This window comes from Megachile rotundata, chromosome 9 (assembly GCF_050947335.1).
Source record: "Megachile rotundata isolate GNS110a chromosome 9, iyMegRotu1, whole genome shotgun sequence".
NCBI classification, from domain to species: domain Eukaryota; kingdom Metazoa; phylum Arthropoda; class Insecta; order Hymenoptera; family Megachilidae; genus Megachile; species Megachile rotundata.
In genome coordinates, this window is record NC_134991.1 from 9,760,185 (window position 1) to 9,773,795 (window position 13,611).

A 13,611-nucleotide genomic window follows, 5' to 3' on the forward strand; every position below is an offset into this window, starting at 1 on the left:
TTTCTTCTAAAGGCAAAATATTTTCGGTTAAAAATAATTTTAACCTATGAACTTGCACCACTTTCAAAATCTTTCCAATCACCTAAACCATCACCCAAATATTAGAGTTGCAATTATTTTCACTATAGATCACCTACGGATGAAAATATATTAAGTTTTATCCATTGATATCATTAGCTTTACCTTTTCAAAAATGTATTAAAAATAAACTTGATTATGCTTTGTCTAAGGATGTTCATTTCGACACAAACTGTTCTAAACACATTAGGTATTATTCCTTCAGTAAATCACAGGTCTTAAAAAGAGCAAATCGACAAATTGTCAAAGAACCTATCATTTTCCGTTACATTCGTTTTTCAAAAAAGATGAACCATCGACGATGTTCATCAACGGATCAGCCAGGAATTTTTCTCGTTTCGTCGTCGCATTTACTGTAACGCGAGCAAAGAATCTTCCTCGAGCTACATCGATATCTCGGCCAGTCACTGAACTGGGCTAATGTTCGACATCCCCGTAAAAAGGCATCGATAAGTGCCGCGAGGAAAAACGACCTGGTCTCGAAGAGAGATCTCCAGCTACGCTCATGTGTGCACCTCACAATGCACCTTGACCATTTCTATCACTGCTTTTTCCAACTTTGACAAAGGTCCAACTGCATTTTTTTATGACCCAGTTTTTGCTAATTCTACTGTGGTGACGGAGTTGTGAATTAGGGGAACGAAAAAATTTGTAGGAAATCGGAGAAATGATGATGCGAACGGATTCGAGAATTTGTTTAATAAATTTCCGGCGGTTTTTTCTGAGTGGAGTTATATTTGATCTACTAATTTATTTTGGGAGAATAAAGTGAAGGACAGACGAAAAATTTCTGAAGTTTCAACAAAGTTTCCCAATTTTCCAATATTCCAATTTTCCACTTTTCCCATTTTCCAGTTTTACACTTTTCCAATTTTCTAATTTGCAATTTTCCTATTTTTCCAATTTCCCAACTTCTCAATTCCCCAATTCCCCAATTTCTCAATTTCCCAAATTCCCGAATTCCTAATTTTCCACTTTCTTAATTTTTCAATCTTCTAATTTTCTAATTTTCCCATTTTTTCATTTTTTCAAATTTTTCCAATTTTCTAATTTTCTAATTTTCTAATTTTCTAATTTTCTAATTTTCTAATTTGCAATTTTCCTATTTTTTCAAGTTTCCAATTCCCCAATTCTCTAATTTTTCAATTTCTCAATTTCTCAAATTATCAAATTCCGAAATTCCCGAATTCTTAATTTTCCACTTTCTCAATTTTCCAATTTTCCCATTTCCTCGTTTCTTCCAATTTTTCCAAATTTCCAATTGTCCAATTTTCTATTTTGCGTATTTCTTATTTTTCCAATTTTTATATTCCCAAATTTCCAATTTTCACATTCCCAAATTCTCAAATATCCAATTTCCCATTTCAAAAATTTCCGATTTCCAACTCCGTAAATTCTTAAATCGACAAATACTATATACAATACTTCATTCCCAAATTCCCAAATATCAAAATTTACAACTCTCTACACTATAAACTTCTCAAATACCCAAATTCCAAATCTGAAGATCAACAACTCGTATTATTAAAAGTACGTTCAAATTAATGATAAATAAATAGAAGTTTCACAATTACATTTTATCGTTTGTTTATTTTCGCTGCACGAGAATACACAACAGACATACAAATGTTTCAAAAGCTTACTGATTCACTTTAATATTCTTCTTTACTGTTCGTTTGCACGAGAATAAAACGAAAATTAATCTTCAGCTTTAGTTTTTACAAATAAATTCAAAACTCTGAATAACGTACCTCAGAAAGCATTAAGCGATCATGTGTGTAATTAATTTCGGAATGAGAAATCTTTTTACGCAATACTGAAGGACGTTTACTTAACTAATTTTCATATTTAATGGAAGCTGTATTTTTACTGTTTGCTTTGTGTACAGTGATAAACGTTTTTTTTCTTTCGCATATATTTACGTAAAAATTAATACTTTTTAAATATCTTGTTTATAATTAAACGGAACGTTCAGTTAAAAGAAAATTTTGTTTACTACATTTTTACATACATGAAAAATGATATGAAATAAAAATTAATATGAAATTGATAGAAAATTAATTATCATGAAAATGATAGAAAATTTGAAAAATTTTTTTAAATGACATAATTTATACTTTTATTGTACACAGCACACATGAAATTTTAATTGAATCGATATTTTATTATTTTAACATTTTGTACAATAAACCTGTTTTCAATTTCATATATTCATTTTTTATATCAGATTGTTAGAATATACTTATATGTATTTTTATATGGAAATCAAAATATAAAATAATTTTCTTTTTTCGTTTATAATAAGAATTTGTGTGTGCATTAAGGTGCTCCTTTTAATTAACATAGTTTGAATTTTTGTGTGTTATTTATCAAAACTTTTAAAAATTGTTTGCGCATAATTCTAAAGACCTATTGCACATAATTATAAATTATAAAGATCTATTGCCTGTATAATTATTTACGTTTGTTACAATTGCGGTGCGTTTATTAAAATTTAAGAATAATAATATAAGAAACATTGTTAGTACCAAATTTCTAGTAGAAAATGACAGAGAACTGCCAGTAGGAAATTACAGAGAGGAATAAAATGATGATTTTCGTGTATCTCGAAAACCATGGAATACACTTTTTAAATTCAAAAAGTGAAATGTACGTATTTCGAAACAGCGGAAAGGAACAAAGAGGAACCGGAATAGAACATGAAAAAGCGGTCAACAACGCATATTCTTTCTTTTCTATACGGTCTACGATTCTGTATTTTTCCATTTTACAAGAACGATTCCATTACTCGAACGTGTTCCAGTATAAACGAATTAAGGTATTTTTAGACATTTTAACCTTTAGTTTGTTTCGATTTCAAGACACAATTTTTCGTTTTTCTATAAAAGTAAAATCTGAGAAATATTGTTTAGTTAGGTGAATTGCATGTAGTAATTAGGTAAAAAATTATTTAATCTATCATTTGATTTAATTCTGGAACCAGGGATCGAAAAAGATGGCCATAATTAAGTAACAATTTCAGTCCTCTTCAAGTCAGGACTCAAAATTGTGAAATTTAAAAACGATCAGCTTTAAAAATACATTAACGCAATTAAAATTCAAAATGGTATGAATAATTAAAGTCTTATTTAATATATTTGTAATCGTCATTTAAGGAAAAAATCGCTTCTCACAATTTATGCATCAAAATTTGTTAATATTTCATGATGCATTATATGATTTTATACGTAAACTATCAAAATATTGCATCTAATGTGACTCATATGCGACGTTGTGCTTGGATTGTTATAGGTATTACAGCATCATACATGTGTAATGTTACATTTTGGATAGATAGTGTAGCGTTACACATATGTAATATCACGTTTAGATATGTAGTCTAGCATCACACATGTATGTATAATGTTACATTTTAGATAGAAAGTTTAGCGTTACACATATGTGATATCACGTTCAGGTAGATAATAGTATAGCATCACACATGAATAATATTACATTTTGGATAGATAGTGTAGCGTTACACATATGTAATATCACGTTCAGGTAGGCAGTACAGCATCACACATAATGTTACATAATGTTACACACGTAATGTTACATTTTGGATACATAGTGTAGAATTACACATATGTGACGTTCCGTTCAAATAGGTATTACAGCATCACCCATGTGTAATGTTACATTTTAGATAGATAGTGTAGCCTTAAACATATGTTACGTTCTAAACATGTGTTATAGTACCACACATGTAACGTCACGAGCTGTGTAAGTACTATGTAACACCACACATGTGTGACGTTAAGTGGTGAATAAGTATTCCATCATTATTCATATGTGATATGACATTCTCCATATGTGTTATAGCGCCACACAAGTGTGACAATTGATAGCATAGTGTTAATATATATAAAATATATGAAATAAAGGAATAGTTACTTACAGGGACGGCATTTGTAGGCGACCTCAATATACTTCGGAAGTCCAGGACACGGATCGCCTTGAAAGGTCTTTGGACTGGTGTTAAACTTGCATTGCCTCTTCTTGTGACATACCTCCACCACCGTCTGCAACAGTGAGTACTAACACGTCATTCAGAAGATCCGCTCACTTTACGATAAGATTCGATGTCATCTTAATCTAAGAATTTACGAATATGAAGAAATATACTAGAAAACAGTTTTTAAACAATTTCGAACTTGTTTGCATATTCTTCAAATATTAAAACTATAACATTAAGGTTAGAATAAAAGACTTATTACTCCTTCAATTTCTAATGCAATTTAAGAAAATTGTATATAACTTACGACTTCTATAAAAATTCATATTGCAAAATAAAATATGAAAATAACATACAAAGTAATTAAATGTAAAAATAATGAAATGTTTCATAAGAATAAAAACAATTAATTATGTAGATTAGGATTAGAATTTGTTATAGTAAATTAGAATTTATTATACCATCTATGATACTAAATAGATATATCAGTTTAGAGACGTGAATCCTTTCAAACGTGAAGTTCTATTGATTTCTCGCGTGATGTAGCTTCAGATAATTATCTTCATGGAATATTCGAAGCATATTGTATAGATTCATACGAAATAAATCACGTGTTTCAACACAATTATGTGATAATATTTAGTGCCATTGTAACTCACCATGTAAGCATGGCTAGACCAAAATGCATAATTGGCTGCTATATTATTACATGATGTGCAGGGAAGCATTAAATGCTTCTTTGACAAACACACGTGTTTCCATACCCAATACGGAACTACCTGTACAACAGTAGCAGCTGTACGTTTCAATGTACTGTCCATTAATTCCATGATAAATTTCCGTGAAATGAGCATGTTAACAATAATGCTTGATGCTACCGAAATTTCACTTTCTCTTCTAGCAATGCCATAAGTTCTTAATGTCTTTATTTTATGTAGTAATTATTTTAGGATTGTTATATGCATATATTATTGAAAAGATCATATGATTATTATAACTTCAATACGATATTTTTAATTAGGTTTCATTGTTAATTCATTCCTTTATCTATTTATACATCTATTTATACATCAAATAAAAACAGAAGTATTTTTATAATTTTATTTCAGTAACTTGTTTGTTTAATAAAAAATATTTTAACACATATGTTCATATATGATCAAATCAAATATACTAGTCAGTTGCATATGCTATAGCCTATGTATTTTTGACCGCCATATGTGTAACATATGGTAACATGTATATGTAAGGTTATCTATAAGATGAAATATATTTTATATAAATTGTGTTAGGTTAAATTACATCACAGTGGACTGAATTAAATTAGATTATATTAGACTAAATCAGATTAGATTTTATGTTAAGTTGATTGATGATCATGTGTGTATTATACATAACCTAACTTTACTACTCTAAAATTATAGACACAAGTATTACACTCAGTACTTTATTTATAATACATACATATCTTATATAACCTAATTTAACTAACCTAAAATTACTACAGAAATACCTAAATTACTGTAGTAATATATAAACAAAAGTATGACATTAAGTACATTTTACCTACAACATAAAATACGCACTGTATTCAAAGTTTGTCTCCATAAAACAACTCCGATTTCAAAACGTTCATATGAAAAATAAATCCCCTCGAATGTGCGATCGTTTAAACAAATCAAGCTGATCAATCCTTACGATAGCCACCAATATTTGCCCAAACCAAATGCGACCGTTACGTCAGCAACGTTATTGAAACAATTGATTAAAACAGAAACAGAGATAAAATGTTGTGCGCTAGCTCTCGATAAATCTACAAAATTTCAACAAAAATCGAAGTTCCCGTGCACCCCTCGTTAATAAACGTGCAATCCCCGTTCCATCTCTCTCATAGTCGCAGACAAACGGCAATCCTACAGCAGCGCGATTCAATACCACAGTTGTTGGGTCAACGGTTTCAAGTTTCAAAGTTCGTTTGTTAGTAATCGAAAAATTGTATCACAGAGTATCGTGAAACGTGTCGGCAAATAGTATCCAGGCTTTTTCGCTGTTAATTCGCTTTTCGAGGGTGCTGTTCGAAGATACGAAGGAAAAGAACACAGGAACAAGGGTCGCGGATAACAATGGCGGACACAAGAGAGGCATCGAGCTGCATGGTGAACGAGGATGGAAGAACAATTCAGTCTCGGAGGTGCTTTAAACTTTAGTCGACATTAATATGGTGTCACCCGTAGCTCGATATGGTTACTGCAGCCTTGATATGCGTGCAACGAGAAGAAAGAAATGGATAAGGGGAAAATCACACGAGAGGATTTTATCTTCCACTTGGGTTGAAATTATGCTTCTTTCCTGTCTCTTATTATGCTCTGTGACAACTATTAGCTCTTGAATATCGAGAGTTTTAATCTTTTAATGAAAGCTTTTGTGATGAACGAAATGGCGGTTCACAGAAGTACTTTAGTTAACTCTTGCACAGGTGAATGGTAGAATTTATCGCCAGAGTGATATGAGGGTAGCTCAAATATGTTTTTTGGTTTCGTAGAAAATGCAGTGTGCGACTGTACAATAATTATTATTTATTTTATTGTATTTTTATATTTTTAATAATTGGTCGTATATTTGATATTGTTGAATCTATTACATCTTCTGACTTTTCAATTATGACGGTCTTCAAATACATCAATTTTCAAATTCCAAAATTCACATTTCTATACCTCTACACTACAAAATCTTCAATACGCTAAATTTTCAACCCATCAAGTTTCTGATTTTTTAAATTGTCAAATTTTCTAATTACGAAATGTGTAAGTTCAAAAGCTTCGAGTCTCTTCACTTATAAATATTCAAATTGCCATTTTGCTTTTTTTTGTCATTTCTCATATTTTTAATGTTAATCCTAAAATATTAAGTTAATGTAACTACCCCGAAATTATTTCTAAACATCAAATTTCAAAACTGATTCGAAATATCTTTGACAAATATAATAAGTCCATATGCACTTATGTATGTATCTGAATATATTGAACATACATATACATATGTAAATATACCTATTTTCATTGCAATAACTAAAGTTACACAAGCAGATCATATTTCGTTTCTTTCCTCTTAAAATGAATAAAAGAAACACACTATCTAAAGTACATATTAAATTAAATTTATTCGTTTCAAAAATAATTTCAAAGTTATTGAAGACTTCTCCCAAAGCAAAGAAGATGAAAATTTCATCGTGACGTGTGATTCCGCTATTATTCTATTTACATACCGATATTCCGTGATAATATCTCGTATCGAAAAGTTGAGAGGATATTAAAGTCAAATAAAATAATACCCCGTTCGCTATGCTCACGATATCATTTTTATTAATTCCAGAGTTCAATTTGAGAAGAAATCCAATTAAAAAAGTACAGCGGAACAGTGTACACATTTTTGAATACGGTGATGTTTAAAATAATAGCGAATATTTCAATCTGTTAATTGTATCGTTTATTTTCAAAGTGGTCCAAGCCCGTTGATATTTAAATTGAAATATTTAATAATTTGCGCTATTATTAACAATTAATGTGTTCGAAATTATCTGACACGCTGAATATATTAAATCGCAAAATGTTCTTTATAAAAGTTGGTACAGAAAGTTCAACTTTTTGTACCAATTTGGTACAAAAGTGGTACAGGTTACTGCAGTTAACAACAACCGATAAATGAACTTAGATCACTTGCAAAATAAATGGCTCAATCTGACAGAGTTCAAATTGTTCTATCAGACGTAACGTTTCACATCCGAAAATCGATTAATCAATTTTTGCAAACGAATTTTCTGCTTGGGGCATTGTTGCATCTACAATAGCAAAGAAATGTCAGCGTTTCGAGTTTGTCGGGTATGGAATAGAATATTGCGCGGGGGTAATTTATCACGGTGTATAATTGCCATTTTATGGACGATCGAACGGCCGTTTTATCACTCGCATTTTTAATAAAAAAATTCCATCGCACGGAATTTGAATGAAATTTCAATTTAGATTATCTCTCGTACTTTAGTTTATATTGAAAAGTTCAAATACGGTAGTTTTTTCTGCGCACTACGGGGCGATATTGGTTTAATAGAAAGATAGGAGGATTATGAAGAATCGTAGGAACTCGTTTGAGAACACCGACAAACAGAAAGCTTATTTCAGTTTTAATTAAGAAAATTTCATTTTCGACTAAATTGCTCGTGAAGAGGCACGATCGAGCTGCAGTTTACCATCACGGTTTTTGCGATTTCGATATCCTTGAAGCGAGAAGTTATTCGCCTTCGAAATTGCCGCTGCTCCGACGAGTTATTGTCTGAAATTCCTGAGATGCCGTTTTTAGAGAAAATTCGACTGACCGTCGTTTCGCAAATAATCTGTGCCATCTTCAAAAATTGAGAACGATCTCGATGCAATTTATACCCCTGCCATAACCCAATTCCTTTCGAACCGAAAACAGCGTACAAAGTGAAAACAGGCTAATATTAAATTCATCTCCGACGATAACATTTTTGTAATACTTGTTTAGATTTTCGAAATTTCCATTAAATTCTTTTCTAATCCTGTAATTATTAATTTCGATGCGGATTTTAAAACTTTGCGTACCTTTCTCATTTTATGTTATTTTATGTTATATTGAATTGTGCAATTTTTTAATATTGGAACGTATAGAATCCACAAATAAAAAATTTACAAATCGACATGCTTCAATTTAAACATATTTGCTCTGTATTTAAAATATCATTAAATCCTGATATTATTTTAATAGCTCAACACCTCTTTGCTTTATGAAATTCTTATGTTTATGCACTAAAACAAAATCAGAGAATTTCAACACCGTCACATTCGTGGCACTAAACCATAAGAACAAACAGCCATCGAAAACAGATGAAACAGGAATCGAGAGCACAAATGTTTCATCTTTCGTGATTCAGTGAACTACCAATGGCACGCAAATTTCCATAGAAATCGATCCTTAACAGCAAACAAAAGCCAGAACAACGACGATAAATCAGCGAAGTGTTATCGTCAAAAGTATCTGTGCATCCGTGTGCACCGACGCAAAAATCCCACGAAATTCGGGCTATACGCGAATCGATTCATTGAAATATTATCCTCGATAAGGGCGGATTCGTCTAAGCCGCGAAACATTTGCTTTCACGCATTTAATTATCGAGTGTATCTGGCCTCCAGAGTCGACCTGTTTCACGTACGAACGAGAAAAGCTCCCGTGGGAGAAATCGATTTCCGGTATACATCGATGCACACATTTGGCACCCATTCGACCTGTTCCTTCACCCCTGGAACACCCTCTTCGTCCTGGAACACCCTTACACGCTCGAACGCTTAGCCCGTGGTCCATTAGTTTCTCGGTTAACGATACGTTTCTCTGCCATTCCGGAAACAGGATATCATTGCAAGCATTGCGAGACACAGGTGCACAGAACGAGTTAGGAAAATCACTCTGGAATACCCTGATCGGGGTACCATCGAGTTTTCAACAGAGTCACTTCATTTGTCCCAGTAATTTAATGAGGAGGGTAGCAGTATACGAATTAGTCAATTATTCGATGAATTTCTTCATTTCAAATGTTACGAATTTTTTATTTCGGCGATTTCGAAATTGTCAAATACTGGAATTTCTAAATTCGGGAATTCGAAAATTCACAAATTTTCAAATTAGCAAATTAGTAAATTAACAAATTAGCAAATTAGCAAATTAGCAAATTAGCAAATTCCCAGTTTACCAATTTACCATTTTATCAATTTACCAATTTACCATTTTATCAATTTACCAATTTTCCAAATTACTAACTTACAACTTTTCCATTCTATCAATTTACCAATTTACCATTTTATCAATTTACCAATTTCCCAAATTACTAACTTACAACTTTTCCATTCTACCAATTTACCATTTTATCAATTTACCAATTTTTCAAATTACTAACTTACAACTTTTCCATTCTACCAATTTACCAATGTACCAATTTACCAATCTATCAATCCATCAATCCATCGATCCATCAATCCATTGATCCATCAATCCATCGATCCATCAATCCATCGATCCATCAATCCATCAATCCATCAATCCATCAATCCATCAAGCCATGAATCCATCAATCCATCAATCCATCAATCCATCAATCCATCAATCCATCAATCCATCAATCCATCAATCCATCAATCCATCAATCCATCAATCCATCAATCCATCAATCCATCAATCCATCAATCCATCAATCCATCAATCCATCAATCCATCAATCCATCAATACATCAATCTATCAATCCATCAATCCATCAATCTATCAATCTATAGTATCGTCAAATTATGGAATTAACAAGTTTCTACATTTTTAGCTTCAATAATTTGATGTTTTAAAACATTTATACTACTTATGTTCTAAAATTAGAAATTTCTAAATTTCCCAATTCGGAAGTTCTCAAATTCTAAAAGTTCTAAGTTAAAAAATTTTCTAATTCCCAATTTCTACATTTAGAAATTCCCATATACTTGTAAGTTCCAATATTCCGAAATTCAAAATTTCCTTCCAAATTATCAAATTAAAAAATTCTTCAATTCCCAACTTTCTAAACTTCCAAATTATCAAAATTACCAAACTAGCAGATCGACTCGTCTTAACTCCAGATTCCTTTTCAAGATGAACACATCGACTCTCAGGAGAAGATTTCCATGCTATCTCGATCTTCCACATTATCGAAAGACTTCGATCTAGCAGCAATTTCAGGTACGGAAAATCTGCAAGTTGTTACCGGAATTTAACGATAAACGGTAAGCTAGAATCGTGTTGTACGTGATTGCACGCGTCGATTTATCGTGATCACGAGTTATCACGTGGCTTCGTTCCACAGAATCGCACTCGATGCACGTAGTTGATAAAAACGGTGCTTTGGAAATAAACGAGCACCAGCTTTGCTCATCGATGCTGTTCATCCAATATTTACTATCACAAGCTTAATTGACATTTTGGAAATCTGGGATCCAGAAATTTGGAAAATTGAAAATTTGGATATTTTTAAGTTTTCTGAATTGGAAATTTTGTAATATAGAAATTTAAATCTCTAAATCTCTAAATCACTGATTTTCTAAATTCATGAAACTCATAGAACTCATAAAACTCATAAAACTCATAAAACTCATAAAACTCATGAAACTCATAAAATTTCTAAAATTCATAAACTTCCCAAACTTTCTAGATTTCTAAAATTCCTAAAATTTATAAAATTCTTAAAATTTCTGTAATCCCTAAATTCCTAAACTCCCTAAATTCCTACAATTCCAAAACTCCTAAATTTCTAAATTAATTACGGATGCCAACCGCATTAGTCAATTAACGCAAAGCCAACATTAATCAATCAATAATCCACCCAAGTACCGAACCATTCCAAACAGTATTAATTTCCAATGTTTCGCAAAATTACTAAATTCAATAATTCTATTCCTATCAATCATCACGTGAACATGATTCATACAGGTTCAGTCAAAATTATGTGTGCAGTTATACAAAAGTAAGAGACCTCGAAGAGCTAAAAAAAAAAATAAAAATAAAATAAATGTGATATACAACATTTTCCCAGAAATGTGTGTTCTGATATTAAATTGTACTGTTGAACATTAGTTTCAGTGCATTAACCGTGCTGATATTAAAGTTGAGACTCTCTGTAACGAAAACTTTGAGTAAATGCTTTCTCTCAAATAGTGTTCACATAATTTTGACTAACCCTATATAACAGCAAGATTATTCTACCTAATTTAACACGGACGATTAAAACTCTAATTACACGAAATTCCGTGCCATTAAACATCGAACTTTCCGAAAACGACCTTCAAATTGATATTCAACGCGCAAAAATCTTGTAGAATCGAACACAATAAATTCAGACGAGCCACGTAACGGGATAATTACTGGTACCCGTATTCGTGCAATTAACTTTGTAAAACAATTATTCTTTGATCAAGGAAAGACATTCCCTCGTTACTCAAATTCTTTCCCGTCCAATCAATCGCGAAACGAATTACCACGTGGAAACGGCGCCTAATCGCATCAGCGATTCATCTATTCTTACGTTCATCCCGTTCGTTCGACAGAAGACGTTTCATCCGAAGAAAGGAGACGAAATTGCGCTTTGAAAGAAAAGTTCCCTTTGGCCGACATTAAATTGCAGCTCGAACGAAAATGGCGAACGTCGTACGATAAAAAGTTTTGTCCACCCGTTGGCCGGCCTTTGCGTGGCCAACGAAACCAAAAGTTATTCTCCGTGACACGGTGATGTTCGAAAAATTGGAGACGTGCTTCCTTTCAGTCGATGAATAGGATGTATTGTAGTTCGAAATTACGCTACACGGGTTTCATTATTGCATAATGAGATTACTTTCGTTGAATCGAGCCTGAGGGACTATTGTCCTCGCTGAAAACGCGCATTAAGGAATTTTCTATCATGCCGCTTTTCTTGTCCTTTTCTTTTACTGTTGCGTTGGAGATTGTGGCGGGCAGCATAATTAGCCGACGTATTTTCGTCAGTTTTGGAGCTTTTTCAAATTCTTGGAAATTATTGAAAGCATTTTATGAAGATTCAGGAATATTTTTCTTGATAGAAGTTTGCTCGTTAGTTCAACTTCTATTTAACTGAATGTTTGTTTGGAATTTGTTTGTGGAATGGATAGTAGCTCTTTGTTGACTGTGGATGTTTTTGTATTTAGAATGTATCGAAATATGCGGACGTAAAGTGTACAAAAATGTATAAACATATGTAGACGTGTGCAGTATATGTACATTATGTGGTGATATGTGAAATATGTATGTGAATGTATGCAGAAATATAAACATATGTGAATATGTACAAATATGTATAATATGACAATGTATAAATGTATGCATATAATATGTAGAACATGAATGCACCTGAATATACATATAAGTATAGAAATATGAAATGTACGTATATGTATGATGTATGAAATACAAGTATGTATCTACATATGTATGTGAAATACAAGTACATGTAAATGTACACACATATGTAAATCATAAATTCATATGAGTAATATACGTACAGATATGTGAAATATTCATGTATATATGTATACATGACGAATTATAAGCGTGTATAACTACATCCACATATGTGAAATATAAGTACATATAAATGTACACACATATGTAAATCATAAATTCATATGAGTAATATACGTACAGATATGTGAAATATTCATGTATATATGTATACATGACGAATTATAAGTGTGTATAACTACATCCACATATGTGAAATATAAGTATATATAAATGTCACACATATATAAATCATAAATGCATATGAGTATATACGTATAGAAATACGAAATATACATACATTATGTATAATGTGTGAAATGCAAATATCTATGAATATGTCCACACATGTGAAATACGAATGCATATACATAAGCAGAAATAAGAAATATAAATATATGTGAACATATACAGAAATATAACGTTCACAAAAATTATGTGAGAT

General features: G+C 31.7%; 1 protein-coding gene and 1 long non-coding RNA gene across 8 annotated transcripts in view; one reads left to right on the forward strand and one right to left on the reverse strand.

Annotated features, from left to right (window-relative positions):
* Nucleotides 1-13,611, reverse strand: part of LOC100876556 (uncharacterized) — a 587,948-nt gene that overhangs the window by 124,442 nt on the left and 449,895 nt on the right. For 6 of the 7 annotated variants that reach the window (XM_076535908.1, XM_012293083.2, XM_076535907.1 and 3 more), the window contains exon 3: nt 4,019-4,157. In XM_076535908.1, the coding sequence (XP_076392023.1) occupies nt 4,019-4,157 (139 nt within the window). The remainder of the gene's footprint in view (nt 1-4,018; nt 4,158-13,611) is intronic. The other variant, XM_076535905.1, reaches the window with a different exon arrangement.
* LOC143265204 (uncharacterized) overlaps nt 1-13,611 on the forward strand; it is a 263,855-nt gene that overhangs the window by 9,106 nt on the left and 241,138 nt on the right. The window contains exon 2 of the long non-coding RNA XR_013039438.1: nt 4,021-4,150. This is a non-coding gene — a long non-coding RNA (uncharacterized LOC143265204). The remainder of the gene's footprint in view (nt 1-4,020; nt 4,151-13,611) is intronic.